This window comes from Diceros bicornis, chromosome 32 (genome assembly GCF_020826845.1).
Source record: "Diceros bicornis minor isolate mBicDic1 chromosome 32, mDicBic1.mat.cur, whole genome shotgun sequence".
In the NCBI taxonomy this organism is placed as follows: Eukaryota; Metazoa; Chordata; class Mammalia; order Perissodactyla; family Rhinocerotidae; genus Diceros; species Diceros bicornis.
In genome coordinates, this window is record NC_080771.1 from 33154681 (window position 1) to 33171484 (window position 16804).

The 16804-nt window shown below is 52.6% G+C and overlaps 1 protein-coding gene across 2 annotated transcripts in view; it reads right to left on the reverse strand.

The window, feature by feature from the left end:
• Positions 1–8930: 8930 nt before the first annotated feature.
• Positions 8931–16804, reverse strand: part of MBTPS1 (membrane bound transcription factor peptidase, site 1) — a 55031-nt gene continuing 47157 nt past the window's right edge. For both annotated transcript variants that reach the window (XM_058528370.1, XM_058528369.1), the window contains 4 exons: positions 15992–16123; positions 14623–14749; positions 11209–11339; positions 8931–9813 (listed from right to left, as the gene is read on the reverse strand). In XM_058528370.1, coding sequence (XP_058384353.1) covers positions 9617–9813; positions 11209–11339; positions 14623–14749; positions 15992–16123 — 587 coding nt within the window. In that variant the 3' untranslated portion in view covers positions 8931–9616. The remainder of the gene's footprint in view (positions 9814–11208; positions 11340–14622; positions 14750–15991; positions 16124–16804) is intronic.

A 16804-nucleotide genomic window follows, 5' to 3' on the forward strand; every position in this document is an offset into this window, starting at 1 on the left:
GGTTTTAGACTCCTGCATGCAAAACCCAGACAGTCAGCAGGTGATTCATTGCGATGCTCCCCAAACTACATGCACATAAGTCAGCTGGGGGTCTTGTTAAAATGCAGATTCTAATTCAGTACCTCAGGTGGAGCCGAGATTCTACATTCCTCACAAGGTCCGGGGAGGCAGGCGCTGCTGGTCCCCGGACCACAGGACCACATGTTGAATAGAGACCACCTCCCTGACCTGATACATTGTCAGCTAAGATGGCAGAGTATCAGAAATCGTCCATTTCAGAAAATGCAGGCCCATGAGGGTCAGATCTTGAAATCAGATGTCAGCCTTTTTATTCCTGGCACCCAGGCTCGAATCCCCCCGAGGCCGTGTTAAAACACAGATGCCAGGCCCCATCCCCAGATTCCGTGGGTCTGGGGTAGGGTCCGAGAATCTGCGTTTCTAACCAGCTGTCAGGTGATGCTGAGCTGCTGGTCTGGGGACCCCTCTTAAGAAATCTTGCTTTAAGTTAAACATCTTCAATGGCCAGAACCTCACCCAATCAGACTTTATCTGTCGGACACCAGATGGGCCGCAAAGGCTTTTTCTCCATGTGGTTTCTATCGATCTCAGTCCCCTGTCTGGGTCACCTCCTGTGGCAAGCTCTGCAAGCGAGTGTTCAATAAATGCTTGACCTTCCGAGTGGCCAGCCTCTCAGCACAGGCCAGGGGAGAGGGAGCCGGGATTGCCTGCCGAGGAGCTCGGAGCTGGACCACAGTCTCGGGCAGTGTTCACGGCGCCACCACAGGTACAGGGCTCACTGTGAACCGGGCCTCGGAGCAGGTGCTGGACATGCCTTTGAGTCCTCACACCATACCCCGAGGGGTGTCACCATCGTCACTCTGCACAGAGCAGGAACTGGGCTCAGGCAGGCGGAGCAAGTGGCTCAAAATGTGACCGCTGGCAAGCGACAGGGCTGGGATTCAGCCCTGAGTGTGTGTCGGAAAGCCTGCGATGTGGTGCTGCCTCCCGGCTCCCGCTGCAACTCTGACGGTGCCTGGGACAGGAGGTGCTGAGTGAATAAATGAGTGAATGAACGAATGACCAGATGGAGGGATGAAGACACAGACTCCCGAAAAGCGAGAAAAGGGAAAGTCGCGTGGTTGCCCCAGGTGTGAATCTCCCCAGTCTGCTGTAACAAATCACCACAAACTGGGTGGCTCAAAACAACAGAAATGTATTCTCTCACGGTCCTGGAGGCCGGAAGTCCTAAATCAAGGTGTCGTCAGGGCCACCCTCCCTCTGGAGGCTCTAGGGGAGGATCCTTCCTGCCTCTTCCAGCTCCTGGTGGCTCCAGGCGTTCCTGTGGCAGCATCCCTCCAGTCTCCACCATCACACAGCCTCTCCCTGTCTCTGTATCCTCTCCTTTTCTTATGAGGACACTTGTCATGGATTTAGGCCCACTCAGATAATCCAGGGTGATCTCATCTCGAGATCTTTAACTTAATTATACCTGCAAAGACCCTTTTTCCAAATAAGGTCGCATGCACAGGCGCCACAGCACAGACATGTTTTAGGGGCCACCATTCAGCATACTGCACCCCACGTATCTGGAATCTGATTATGTTCTCAATCATTCCATCAGACAGTCATTCGGCAAACACTGATTGAGGGCCTACTGCACACTGGGAATTCAGAGGTGAAAGAGAAGGTCTGTGCTCTGGAGAGAGGACAGACCGTGGCAAGATGAAGACTAGACAAATAACCACAGTCCAACAGGAGAGGGAGTGGACCACGGGACTCCAGGAGGGCGGGATATCTGGAGGAGCTTCCTGGAGGAAGGTGAGAGGTCTGTGCACCTTTGGTGAAGGGCTGTGGATGTGGGGGGAGGCATTCAGGGTAGGGGGAGTCCCTGTGCAAAGGCTCAGCCAGGGGGACGAGCCAGTGCTTCTGGGAAGGCCTCAGTGTTCTGGGGTCTGGGGTTCCCCAGGGTGGAGATGCAGGTCGGGGCAGCTGGGAAAGGCCTTTCTTGCTGCACCAGGGTTTAACCCCCACCTCGGAACAGAGTGGGGTCATTAAACCCAAGGATGGCTCTGGGCACGCGGGGGTGGGGTGGGGGGTGGCCCAGGCAGGTAGGGGCACAGGCCAAGCCCAGGCTCACACAGTCAGGATTCACAGGGCTCTCACTCTCTCCCCCAAACCCGCCCCAGGGGCAGTGAGAAAGGGATGAAGGGCCCTCACCGGCGGCTGCTTTGTAATCCTTAATCTAGGCTCTGGGAACCTGGGGCCCCTCCCTGTCCCCGGCCGGGTCCCTCATTAGCTGCCCATTAACGTGCATGACTTAGAAATTGGCCACTGGGCTGTGAAATTCCACTCAATGGGAAAACCTCTTAATTCTGAAGGGCTTTGATATGCTCTCTGCCGGCCTCCCAGGGTGGGTGACCTTTCCCGAGTGGTGGAGAGGCGCCCCGCGGGGCCCCATCTGTGTGGGTGGCGGCTCTGGTGCAGTGAAGACAGCGAGGTGGCACATCGGTGCCCTTGTGGAGGAGGCCGGTGGCGGCTCAGCCCAGCGCCCCGCACGTGGGAGCCGTCTCCCTTCTCCAGCATCGCCCCACCAGGCGAGCACCCATCACCAAGGGTGAGGGTCCCTCCTTCTTCACAGAATAGGGGTCACGTGACAGGTTAGGACTTCCAGGAGAAATCCACCTCAGCTGTTTCCCCAGACCTTTGTGCTCACACCTGTTAGAAAATTCTGGAAGACAGATGAGGGCAGGTCTCAGGAGCCAGAGTGCCTGGGATTGCACAGTGACCTCGTCACTCACGGGCTCTGTGATCTGGGCCTGGGCCTCGAGGGGGTCACCTGTGAAATGGGGTCACAATAGGGCCATCAGGAGGATTCAGTGGGAACATGCTCACGGCACAGAAGTGAGCAGTGCGGGTTTTTTTGAATCGCTATTGTTGCTGAAATAAGTGCACTTCAAATTACATCACCGGTATTTATGTGTTTTTACCTCTAGAACAGCATTCTGAACCGTGGCTACACAAGAATACCCGGGGCACTCTTCAAACTACCAGTGCCGGACCCACCCTGAGCTTCAGATGAACTTGGTCTGGGGTGGGCCGGGCACCAGGATTTCTAGAAAGCTCCCCAAGGGATGCTAACATGCCAGGAAGCACAGAACCTCAGTTCTGAGGGTCCCTGAGCCCAGGGCCCCCTCCCATCTCTGCGGCTTGCTGCCTAGGCCTGGCCCACAGACGGCAGCTTAATAAACGCCGGGTGGAGTGAACCAGTTGCTGAAGGAGGAAGGTCACAGGACTTCAGATGACATGAGCTCGGGACTTGTAAGGGCAGCTCCACCCGCAGCAGTGAACCAGGGACCCAGAGTCCTCCTGTGGAAAAACACGACAGCTCAGGGACAGAGGAGCCCAGCGTGGTCGGCTGAATGATGGTCCCTGACGATGTCCGTGTCCCAATCACAGCATCTGTGAGCACGTGAACTGATGGGGCAAAGGGGGCTTGGCAGGTGAGAGGAAGTTAAGGGCCTGGAGGTGGAGGGAGTATCCTGGATGATCCGGGCAGGCCCTGTGATCAGTGTCCTTAAAACAGGGAGGGTCAGAGGGCAGAGAGCGGAAGGTGATGTGATGGTGGCAGCAGAGGCTGGAGTGACGTGCACTGAAGAGGGAGGAAGGGGCCATGAGCCGAGGAATGCAGGCGGCCTCTAGGAGCTGGGAAGGGCCAGGACACAGATTCTCCCCTGCAGCCTCCAGAAGGAACCAGCCCTGCCAACTCCTGATTTTAGCCCAGCGAGCCTGATTTTGGACTTCCAATCTCCAGAACTGTAGAATGAATCTGTTGTTTTAAGGCACTAATTTGTGGTGACTTGTTACAGCAGCACCAGGAAACGGACACAACCAGCACCCTGAGTTCTGATGGCAGGCACTTCGGAGAGGGTGGAGGCAGGTTAACAGCGGGGGTCTCGTCCGCAGAGCCGAGGCTGGGGGCAGCCAGGTGACACACGTCCCAAGGGCACGGGCCTGCCAAGTCCTGCTGTCCCCTCCCTCTAATGAGGGGCTGGTGCCGGCGTTATGATCCGGACTCCCGCTCCCGGCGAAGGAAGAGGGAACTGCGCCTTGGCAGCGAGGACGCGTCTGCACAGTCTTACCGCTGGCCCGCCTCCCGCCCACCGCATGCAAAGGAGGAAGCAGCAGGCTGAATCACAGCGTCCTGAGGAGGGCGCCCCGCCCCTGCAGGCTCTTCATCCCCGGTGCTGACCCCCTGGGTGATGGATACGCCCTCTCTGGCCCTGGGTCTGGAGGGCCGGAGAGCCCCTCCCAGTCTCCAAGCTAGGGGCTTCCACCTGGCCTGTCCACAAGAATCCCCCGGGGAGATGTGTTTTTTTTGGTGGTAAAATTCATATAACATAAAATTCACCATTTTAAAGCGTACAGTTCAGTGATGTTTAGTACATTCACAATGTTGTGCAATCACTACTTTATCTAGTCCCAGAATATTTTCACCACCCCCAAAGGAAACCCCATCCCCATTAGCTGTCACTCCTCACCCCCTCCCCCAGCCCTAAGCAACCACTAACCTGCTTTGTCTCTGGGTTTGCCTGTTCTGGACATTTCCTATACATGGAATCATACACCGTGTGGCCTTTTGTGCCTGGCTTCTCTCACTGAGCATATTTTTGAGGTTCATCCACGTTGTAGCGAGATCAGTCCTTCCCTCCTTTTAGGGCTGAGTAATGTTCCATGGTATGGATATGCCACAGTCTGTTCATCCATGAGTCTGGTGATGAGCATTTGGGTTGTTTCCACCTTTCGGCTACCGTGAACAGTGCGGCTGTGAATTTCCATGTACGAGATTTGAACACCTGTTTCCAACTCTCTTGGGTTGACACCTAGCAGTGGAACACCAGGTTGCACGGCAGTTATCTACCCTGTGCTCAGCAAACGCATGCGATTGCTGCGGGGCAGGTTCACCGACCACAGGGCCCTTCCTGTGCAAGGTTTTCTCAGGGTCGTTGTGCGTGGGGCCTGCTCCTGTGGGAGCCTGGGATGGACAAGCGCACGTGCAGGGAAGACCTCAGACCCTTACACAGCCCGTCTCCTAACAGGCGGACTGGGGGTGCAGCTGGGTACCCCGCTGTCCCCACTTCTGGTTCATCCGCACGCAGCACCTTCAAGGTTCCTGCGGTCAGGGCGCCTGCCTGACCCTCAAGGGCGAGCTCGGTGAAGAATGAGCTGGGGGCCCGACCTCCATGCCCTGCCCTCTCGGGGCCCCCGTGGACTCTCAGGTTATCTGCGGTCGTGGTGGATTGGTTGTTCGTGTTTTTGGTTTTTTAAAAAAAAGCAGCTGTTCCCTAGGATGAGGGTCCATGCCAGGGCAAGAAAGGTCCCCTCAAAGCCCACATCCACGGCCTTCAGGCACACCTGTCACCAGGAGATCACCTACCATTGACCAGAGTGGACATGACTGAGTGCTAGCTCTGTGTCAGGCACATGGCCCTATACTCCGTGCTCCAAGTGAAGGCCCACAAGCCGGAATGGACCCCAAGCAGCCTGAGCCTAGGGCCAGGGCCCTAGCTCAACACCTGTGCCCTGAATGGTGACATCTGCTCTAGAACGTTCCTCCCAGGTGGGCCCCAGGTATCCCACTGCAACCACCCAACAAGGCCTGTCTCCTCGGATAGGCATTGCACGCTGGACCCCATGGATTGGGTCTCCCCGGAGATTTTTTTCCCCCCCCCAAAGCCCCAGCAGATAGTTGTATGTCATAGATGCACATCTTTCTAGTTGCTGTATGTGGGACACGGCCTCAGCGTGGCCGGAGAAGCGGTGCGTCGGTGCGTGCCCGGGACCCCAACCCAGGCCGCCAGCAGCGGAGCGCACGCACTCAACTGCCAAGCCACGGGGCCGGCCCTCTTCCCGGAGATTTAATCCCCTTCCTCTGTAAGCTCTCCCCGCTGAGGACTTCTCTCTCTAGCTGAGTCTCACCTGCTCCTTCATCCACTTCATTCCTCCCATGACTGGTCATTTCCTAGTGTCGCTGTCCCCATAAAGTGAGGCAGACACAGATATACAGATGCCAGCAGGAGGGACAGAGACTTAGTTCCCAACCTGCTGCATTACTAGCTGTGTGAGCCTGGCCAGGAACCGAGCCCTTCTCTCTGGCAGGCACTCCCTCCGTGAGGCGGGCCCACAATGCCTACCTCTGCGTGTGTGTGTAAGGAAGAAACGAACGCAGGTGTCATACTGAGCGTGGGGGGCCTGGCACCCGGCTCCTGAGTTCCGTTCCGGCCAGCAGACAGGAAAGGACCCACCTTCTTTTTAGGTTACACCTCTATTAAGGTAGGCCATTGTGGCAGGTGGCACGCCCCGTCCGTGTCCAGGCCCTCATTACTGCTGTGAGGCTGCTCTTTATTCGAAGGCTGACCACAGTCCTTACGTGGTTGCTACAGAACATCACCTTGTTAGGTTACCCCATGTAGGTTCCCATCTAGGAGCTGCAGTAACCACAGGTCCCTAAAAATCTCGGTACCTCCACACCTCTCTTCTGTTCTTGGCTTAGCGTCAATGTGCGGTCTGGGCATCCATGCCTGTCCGTCTGTCTTCTCCCATCTCAACTATGCGACCCTACAAATGCCCAAACTCGGAGCGTACACACGTGCTCCCTGTAGCTGCCGTGAGAGCGCTCGGTCCGTCTCATCTCAACAGGAGGCCCGCTCGGCGCCTCCAACCCCATCTCCGGAGAGGGCGAGCAGGGCAGCAACCAGGCCAGCACAGGAAGGAGACAGGAGCAGGAGAGCTGTCCTGAAGGCAAGTAACACGCGTAGATGTAGACCTCGAAGGCCAGGCCAGGAACCCTCCCAGTGGGCAGGGATAGGAGAGACCTCCAGTCCAAGTTTCTTCTTTTGGGGAGGAGGTATCCAGGTCCCCAAAGAGACAGGTGAACCCCAGACCCACAGCCAGCGTGGGGACTAAGCCCCAGCTCAGTGCTCCGGGGTCTAGAATGCCATTCCACAACCACATCGCCTACAGTGCTAGGAGGTCCTTACAATGGAGAAACTTGGCCTAGTTTACAAAAAAAAATTCTCAAGTTTAATCATTTGTCAACACTAAAACTGGGAAATTTCACATACTCCAGATTTCAGGTCTCTCTAGAAAGATCAAAAGATGTGCTGTGTCTGAGACAGGGCCTGGGTGCTCCAGGGAGTCCCCTCTGCAACATGTTGTCTTATGCTGGGGCCATGTCCTCACACCCAGGACCTGTCTGGGCCTGTGGGACGAGGATGGGCCGTGACCGAGGTTTTCATGGTGCTGAGGAGTAGATGGGCTGTCCACGCCTATGCAGGGCAGGCAGGCGGACCAGACGGCTCTGAAGCAAACAGTGCACAAGCCCCTCGTTCTGATATGTCGAAGCTACACTCAGATCCACGGCCCACATCTGAGGACGACACACTACCACGTGCCTAAATGCCTACACTCTCAGGGCTGCTGGGGACAGGGAGACTTTGCAGGGCCCTCAGCAACCCCTTCAAACCCTCGAAGCAATAGCAGCCACGGAGCACAGTTAAAAACTGCAAGGTCACCAATGTGACCTGCCAAGGATGACCCGTCACAGGGAGAGCAGGGCCTCAGCGACTCCCTCCTCGTCCCTTGGCCTGGACCTTTTTCTTCCCAGCACCTCCGATCCCACACGGCCTCCGCCCTTTCCGGTCAGTTCGTCCTCACCTGTGATGTGAAGGCTGATGTTTAGCCAGTTGGCATACAGAAAACAGACTGGACAGGCAGAGATGTAACGGCTGTCTTGGTTTAGGCAATGGTTTCTTAGAAATGGTACCTAGTAGATAAAATGGGCTTCACCAAAATTAAAAACTTTTATGCTTCAAAGGATATCATCAGGAAAGTGAAGAGACAACCAACAGAATGACAGAAAACATTTGCAAGTCATACATTTGATAAGGGACCAGTATCTAGAATATATAAAGAGCTCTTAAACGCAATAATAAAAAGACAACCCAATTAAAAAATGAGCAAAGGATCTGAACAGACATTTCTCCAAAGAAGATACGCAAATGGCCAATAAACCCAATAAACACATGAAAAGATGCTCAACTTCAGGGAAATTCAAATCAAATGAGATTGCATTGATTGTATCACAATGAGATACCACTTCACATCCACTAGGATGGCTAGAATTAAAAAGACAGATGGTAAGCATTGGTGAGGATATGGAGAAATCGAAACCCTCCTATACTGCTGGTGGAATGTAACAGGGTGTAGCCACTTTGGGAAAAAAAGAGTTTGTCAGGTCCTCAAACAGTTAAACACAGAGCTATATGATTTTACTCCTAGGCATACGCCCAACAGAAATGAGAACTTACGTCCACACAGAAACTTGTACACACACACTCGGAGCAGCACTACTCATAACAGCCGCAAAGTGGCAACAACCGTCATCAACTGAGGGAGGGCTAAACAACGGAACGGTATGTGGGCCATAAAATGGAGTGAGGCACGGCCATGCTACTCCGTGAAGGAGTCTTGAAAACACGCTCAGCGAGAGAAGCCAGTCACCAAGGCCAGGCACTGTACGTTCCCATTTACATGAAATGTTCAGAACAGGCCAATCCATAGAGACAGCAAATCAGTGGTTGCCCTGGGCCGTGGAGAAGGGATCAGAGGTTGATCCGCTAATGGGTAAGCGGTTTCTTTAGGTTTTAGGGTGATGAAAATGTTCTGGAATTTTAGGGGTGATGGTTGCACAACTGTGTGAATATACTAAAAACCACTAAATAGTACACTTAAAAAAGGAAAATTTACAGTATATGGATTATATCTCAAAAAAAAAAAAAATTAACACGCTGATTCAGAACCCATTCCAGGTTGTCATCAAAGAGAAATGGGTCAGGTGGAAAAAGAGCGTTACACAATTCTTTTTAGCTTCATACAGGTAATGCATATTTATTGAAAATTTTCTTCACCAACAATGGTGAAATCAAGACCCCAAATTACAAAACATGATGGCAGTTGATACTTATAAAAATAAAGCAAAGGTCTATGTTTCACAGATTTGTGCAAGTTTCCTTCAAATCTCAAGTCTGTCCTTTCATCAAAAAGGAGATCACGGAATCTGTGTTATTCCTCATGATGTAATAGTAAAAAATTGCATTCCATTGACAAAAAAAATAGCTTTGCTTCCAAATAGCACAAGTCTTTAAAGTGACTTTTTCCCAACAATAAATATAGAAAATAGCCTTTAACGAGCATATTTTAGCTTGGTCAGAGTTGTTTCACTGTTTAAAAGTACAGACTCCCTCTCGGGCCAGGAGACTCCAGGCAGCCTCCTGAAGTTCTCCAAGTCTTTGGTGCGAGCAGCGGCCAGAAGAAGTGGTACTCTGGGCAGCTCTGCTGAGGCCCTCCTGCAGCCCCCGGCCACGAGACACATCAAGATGTACCAGGAGCCTCCGAGCATCACGGGGGGAGGCCCATTCAGAGCGGACTCTAAGACACTCCTAGCTGAAGACTCGATCCCTTTTAAGCAGGCGGCCCGCCTGGAAACTTCCCAGCTCCGCCTGCCCACGCAGGCCGCCCACGCAGGCTCTCTCTGGCTCTCCCGGTCAGCGGTCTGATGTCACACTGAAGGGGTCTTTGGTGGGTGAACCTGCTGCATGAGCTGTGGGCGCTTCACCCTGGGCTTCCTCCGCTTCGGCCTGCTTTTGGCCTTGTTGATCTGTACCACAAAGAAGGCCAGGACCACCATGGCTCCCAGGAAGGCGAAGACGGGAATGGTCTGGCCCACCTCCTGGTTGTAGCGGCCAGGCATGATCCCTGCAAAAGGACAGCGGGGGACCGGTCAGTACGCCACAGCCTCTTCCCCTAGGAGAGGCGGGCTCATCGGACACGAAATGCTGACTAATTTCATTAGCTAAGCTTGTGGGGCAAACGATTTTTAAACCTTAGCGACAGTGACCCAGGCCATTAGGAGAGAATGACCGAGAGACCTGCAGCTGGCTGCGTGCTCAGGTTACCAGCTTCCGGGGTGGGTGGGAGGTGCAGAGGGGTCTTTGTTCCTCTTGCCCCCTGTGTTCACCTCAGAGAGAGACCAGGACAGGCCTTTCATCTGTCACAGACAACCTACAATAGGGGTGTCCAGAGCTGCTTTTTGTTTCCCTAAATACAACGGAAGATGGATAAGTCTGGATGCTGGGGGGGCAGGAGAGGGTGCTGGTGTTGTACTAAGTGAGTGGGAGAAGAGGGAGGAGGCTGGGCAGGGAGGTAAGGACAGCCGGCTATGCCCTGCCCTCCTGGGAAAGCCTTCCAGAGAGGACATGTGGTCCGAAACTGAGAGTGGCCACTGGAGGACCCTTGGTTTACAATGTCAGTATGACTTGGAGCAATGCTGGGGTTCCAGAACTAACCATCATCAATGCACCCCACAACCTGCAAGCAAGGCCCTGAGGAGACTGGCGTCACCACACAAAGCTCCCAGGGTTGGATCACATGGGCCATGAAACCCCTTCCCGATCCTGAGCTTCGGCTCAATTCCTGCGACCAGAAGAAATTCCCCTGGGGAGCTGTAAACTCTTGGAAGAGCACAGGGATTTCCAGAGTGAAAAAGCTGCCCACACTCTGCTGGGATGACTTGGTACCTATCATCCCAGGTAAGGGAGAACCCATCCCCAACGGTCTAGTCAGGCTAAAAGCCATTACCTGTGGAGGGGACATCTTAAGTCACCTGGGGTGAGGGGACAAAATCAGATCACCTAAGGGGCACACACCTGCATTTAATGGAGAATCCCAGCCCAGTAAAGTCCCTTCCCAGTGAGCCCAGGCAGAGAATCTGGGCTGAGGGTTTAGGGACCAGGGTGGCTACAGTCACTGGCTGGGACCAAAATCAGCAGATGACAGGCACCCCTTGGGGTGCATAATACACGTTTGTTTGCAGAACTTTAACAACAGTGCAAAAGCTACTGTCTTAGAAAAATTTTAAGTGTAATACCTGGACATCATAAAAGAAATTCAAATTTGAAAGTACAGGCAGAATTTTCTGAGAGACAATGGTGTGTTAATCTTTTAGGCCTGCTTTTGGCCTTGTTGATTCATACCATGATGGCTGCCAGAAAGGCCAAAACAGGAATTGTCTTGCCCACCTCCTGGGGGAGGGAAGGAGACCTTGAACAAACTATAGTATGATTTAGCACAATACAGCACCTAAGAACTGACCTCCAGGAATGTCCCAGGCACCACTCTCTCCGGGAGACAAGGGTCTCACTTGAGGGCGATTTGATCGAAAGTTGGGTAATACCACTTTGTCCAGGTCAATGGAGAGTAACTTCTGATGTTTCCAAAGATTACTTCAGGAAAATGAATTAAAACAAGATAAAAATAAGCAATTGTACTAGCCTAAGCAGCCTAGCCAATACCCAAGAAACAGAAAGTGATTTAAACAGAAAAGTGCAATGACATCCCAACTGTCCTACCTAAGGCAACTGTGTAACAACTCCAGTGACACCGTTCAGGTCCCATACCAAAAGTCAACATCAAGTACACATGCATGAGAGTCTAACATTCTGAGTAGGTGTCAGTTCTACTGGGTTCACAACACTGTTTCCGCTGAAACTGGAAATCTTACCAAGCAGTGGGAGAGGAACCTATACATTAACCTCTGAAAGGAGCCCGCAGATGGCGGAGCCCAAGCCAGGGCTCAGCGGACACGGGCCGAGCTGGAAGGTGCAGCGAGGTCTCTGCCGCGAGGCACCGGAGCCGGCTGAGCCTGTTTTCTGAGGAATGAATGCAAACCAATGCAGCAAAGGCGGCTACATGGGTGCCAGGAGCCAGCCATCATCTCTGTCCTCACGGACACCACCATCAGAGGGAGAACAGGCAGACAGACAAGTAACCAAGTAGTCAGGAGAAGCAAACCATGGGAATAAGCATCTGCCTTGCCTGCTGGGCCAGGACAAAGAAAGGAAACGTGTGCTTTGTCAAACGTACGCTTTGTCAAACGTACTGGACTCACTATGGCAGCACTGTTACTATTAATTCTGAAACCTGAAGAACTTGTTCAGGGCAACACAACTTATACCTGAAGAACAGAGGCTGATCTGCTGCCAACTGCATCAGACAGCTTGGGAGGACACCCAGATCAGCATAAAGAACGCAAATGGAAGATGTGAAGACTATTCTGGCTAAAGTGAGGGAAAGGAATAAAATACGTTTACGAAACATGAGTTCCTCATTTTTCTGCTTTTTAGTCATTTGGAAATGGTTGGCCTGTCTCTTCCTTTGGCCAACTGAAAGCAAAGATGTTCAGTTCTATCAGCAATCAGGGGGAAGGTCAGCGGGAAGCCAGACGACGCCAGGTCTGTGAAGAGGCTTTCTGTGCAGGAAAGAGAGAAACTACTATTGTCTCCTTCCAGCTGGGCGACTGCTTGGAAAATGCCATGACTATTACAACTTGTTCTACTTTACATGATTTAACTTTACATTTCAGGTTTAATCAGTCTGAAAATTAAACTGACAACGTTAAGTTATGGAATCAATGACATTTAAGCTTTATGACCCTGTAGCTGAATATAAATGGGGCTATATTTTAATTCTAATAGGTGACGTCCTGTTCTGGAATTTAATTATCTGGCAATGGTGCTTTCTAGTTACACAATTGTGGTAACAGTGCACTACATTATCATTTGGGAATTTCACAACATTCTGAGGGAGGGACAGAGGGTTAACCTTGCCCAGGGGCTCATCTTGGGTGTGGCACTCCTGAAACTGCTCTAAGTAAGAACACCTGACGCCCAACAGAGGAACTGGGCAAATGACTCTTCCTCTCAGAGATGGACCAGAAACTTGCACTCAGCACTGGGCGGACGACACCCTAGGCCTTTCAAGGGCTGTCTGTAGCTGCCTGATATTGTCTCAAATCCCTTTAGAGATTTAGAATCTAGACCTAGATCTAGGTCTCTGAGGACTGAGAATAATTTTCAACAAGATGTGAAACGTGAGATAAAGGTGAAGGCTGGTGGAGGAATTAAGAAGGAATCCCTGAGTAATGGTGAAAATCAAATCCTAGGAGCTGCACGTTATCGGCTTCCTTGACCGGCCAGGCCAGTAACTGATGGGTTATTTGATGAGGACATGCAGAGACCAAGGACGTTATCTGTTTCTCAGAGTCCTGAATGGCACCAAGGAGAATAACTGGGTTTTGGGAACTTGAGCCCACACCAACTGCCCACTGAGTATGAACTGCTGACCACAGCTGGAATTAAAGTCTGGTCTGAATACTAGGATAATGGCAAGTTATAAATAAATGGGATCTTATCAGAAATTTTTAAATGATGGGATGTTAACTGGAATGGAAAAGTACTCAGTAATTAAAGTTCCAGGAAGAAAATTGCTGATGAGGAGACAATGCGATGATTCTACAAGTCTACTGTTCTCTACTGAGCCTGTTCTACAGGAGACATATGATCAGTGAGCAGTGCACCTATGCTTCTGTGCATGACAAGAGGAAAGCAGAGGAGGCTGCAAGGCTCTCCTGCAGACGTCCTCCTCCTCGCAGCTCACAGCGTAGACGGCGGCCCCCTGTCCCCTGCCACACCTCCCTCCTCCCCCCAGCCAATCAACACCTGTACATACTGAGAGCCAAGCCAAGTGGGCAGCCTGGTGGGGAAGAGAAGGCAGGAGCCTCCCTGGGGAGCATGGGGGAGCCCCCGGCTGCCGGTGTGCGTGAGGCACACTGCCTGAGTGAAGACAGTGTCTCACAGCAGCCCTGCTCAGAGCAGAGGGAGTGGGAGGACTGCTCCCAAAACTGCCCTCAGGACACCGGCCTCTGCTTCACTGTGCCAGGACCCAGCATCAGGAAAAGCTCCCATTCTCCTTGTCAGAGCAGGATACTGTCCTGGGGGGCCAGGGACGCCAGAGAGAAACAGGGAGAAAGAGCGACATGGAGAAAACCCAGAACAAGGGTCCTGAGCTGGCTGCTCTGCCTGAAGACAGAAACAGCAGTGATAACTCAAGTGTCAGCTTCTGAAAGGAAACGAGGCAAATTAACAGGTCGAGTCAGACAGATGGAGAAGCAGGCAGATCAACAGTGTCTGGGCACCATGACAGAAGTGCCACGACTGTAACCCTGTCATGGAATGAGGTGGTTTTCCCAGGGACAGCACTGAGCACGGGTGAGGGCACACATGCACACCGTGGGCCAGGCTATGACCGAGAAGCCAGCTTGACTCCGAGCAGCCTCAGCCCCTTGGGCACGACAGAGGACAGCGCCTGTCTGTATTTCAGAATCGACACCACGAACAGGGAACGCCCAACTCCCGCAGCCTGAACCAAAGGAGTCAGAACTCCTGTCCGACTGACATCACCATCTGGCCACAGCTTTTTAAGACAGAATCAAACAACCCTAACAAAACGCTAATTACCCAAAGCACTTCTTCATGTAGGATACCACCAGAGAGCATAATTCTAAAGGTTAATACGGGGGCTCACTAATTTAAATAAGCGTCACAAAATGACAAGCTAGAAGATTTGATTATTCGCTAATGATGTCAGTAAAATTCCATCCTCTCTTATTAAAAAAGAATGACTCATAAACCCTGCAGAAGGAGTGGAAAAGCACAGGAAGACACTAACCTGGGAGCCGTCTCATTTAAGGGCTGTGGCTTGGCCCATGACAGGTGTGGACAGGCGGGCAGAGCCCGAGGCGCTGGGCCTCCCAGATGGGCCTCGAGGACCTTGGAGTACCGGTGCAGGTGGCTCCCTGGCGGCATCAGCAGCAACAACAGGCAACCACCGTTGTGAGGGAGACACGAGGGGAAAAATGAGACCGTGTTAGTTTGTCTGCTTTCCTGCCGACAGGCCCACTCTGCGCGCTCCTAACCTGTCTTCCAGGTGCTTCAGGAGCGGGACCTGAGTGGTGCCTCCCTCGTGACACGTGCTCACTGCCGAAGGTGAGTGAACAGATCAGGGCAGCCATTCCCTTGAAAGCAGCCACGCTGTTTGCGTGGCAGTGACCGGGCAACCTTTACTGACCATAAATACGTGCACGAGGTTATACCTGAGGACTCTAACCTGTAGATACGCTTCATGGAAAAATCTCTCTCTCTTTAGTATTTAACTCTCAGGCAAAAAAAAAAAATCTGTATTTTCAAACCTCAAAATTTCTTTTACTTCTTAGATCTGCACTGTCCAATACTGTAGCCACTAGCCACATGTGGCTATTGAGCAAATGAACTGGGGTGTCACATTTAAATAATACTAATTTGGTCTAATGGGCTAAAATAAGTATTTTATTAAAATGAATTTGCCTGTTTCTTTTTACTTCTTTAATGTGACTACTGGACAGTTTAGAATTACACCGTGGCTCACACTACATGGCTGTGGATGGTGCTGAGGACCACAACGTTCGGGCCTGAGGGCCTGCAGACCAGCCCCGCCCACACAAAGCAGACAAGGCCACAGTCACCACGGAACCTTCTCTTCAGACTCCACTGCGTAACCACTGGGTGACCTTGAGTAGTTTCTTAACTTTCCTCAGCTCCTGTTTCTCTATCTGTGAACTGGAAAGAATACTACCTATTTTCACAGGGTTCTGAGAGGACTCAGGGAGATAATCTGTGTAAAGCACCTCCCGCCCGGTGCCTGGTACCTAGTGAGTGCTCAAAAATGCTGGCTGTCCCTCCCACAGACCCCGGGAGCCAGTGTCTCCGTCCATGAGAGTGGGACAGCAAACGTTAACTCGGGCGCTGTGAGGAATAGGGTGAGAGCAGGGGAAGCAGCTGGCACATGAGGCCCTCAGCAAATGTCCACTCTGTGCACGGGTGAACGGCCCCCTCTGCAGGGCAGAGCCACTGGCTACTCTTCCGCCTGCAGTCAGGAAGGAAAATAATCAGCGGCACGGCTAACTGGCTCCATGTTCTGGGAGGCCCGACGATTTCCTGAAGCAGCCTCGAGTCAGGCTTCCTCCAATTACCCTCTGCTGAGCACCCTCGGGCCCACTCACCTTCCATCCTCTCGGGAGTCACCGAGCCTGCTCCGCTGGGAGGGCGCTGCCGATTCCCAGAATGACTGAGGCTGGGAGGGGTCACCCCATACGATGTGTATTGAAGGAGTGCGTCCAGGAGCCAAAAGCAGTCTGTGGGTGCAACAAGCAGGCTGTTTAAGGAATTCAATTTTTTTAAAGGAATCTCTACAGGAAAATAAAAGCCCCCAAAATGTGGGGAGAAATGGGAGGTGAGATGATTAGGTCAAAGTAAACCCCTGCTCTTGAGAAACGTGCACTCTCCGTCGTCAGTGCCAGCCCACTGAGAGCAGCATAAAAGACATAACCTGACCATGGGCTTCACACTCAGCCCCAGGGCTCAGGCAGGCCAGCACCACTGTGCACTGGGCTGGACAAGCTACCCGAGCACCACTCAGCTCTGGGCCCCTCAGGACGGGGACAGAACGGAGTTCATTCAGGAAGGCGAGAGCACGTGACACCCACTGAGAGAAGAACCGCCCGGAAGGCGAAGTTCAGGCAAGGGGAGAGCAGAATGGGGCACCAAAACTTCTGTCAATGCCCAAAGGCTGTCCTGGGGGAAGGATCTAGATTTCCCCTGTGAGGGCAGAGCCAGGACCACGGTGTGCACTCCATGGGGAACTGGGTTCAATGTCAACACAAGGGCATAGTCTGGCAACTTGGGCTGCCCTCTGAGTGAGAGGGCCCACACACACCCTCTGAGTGAGAGGGCCCCAACGACCCTCTCGTGTAAAAGCACAAAATGGTCTGTTATTTGGGGGCCACCACAGGGGGGTCTAGGTGCTGGACTCTTCT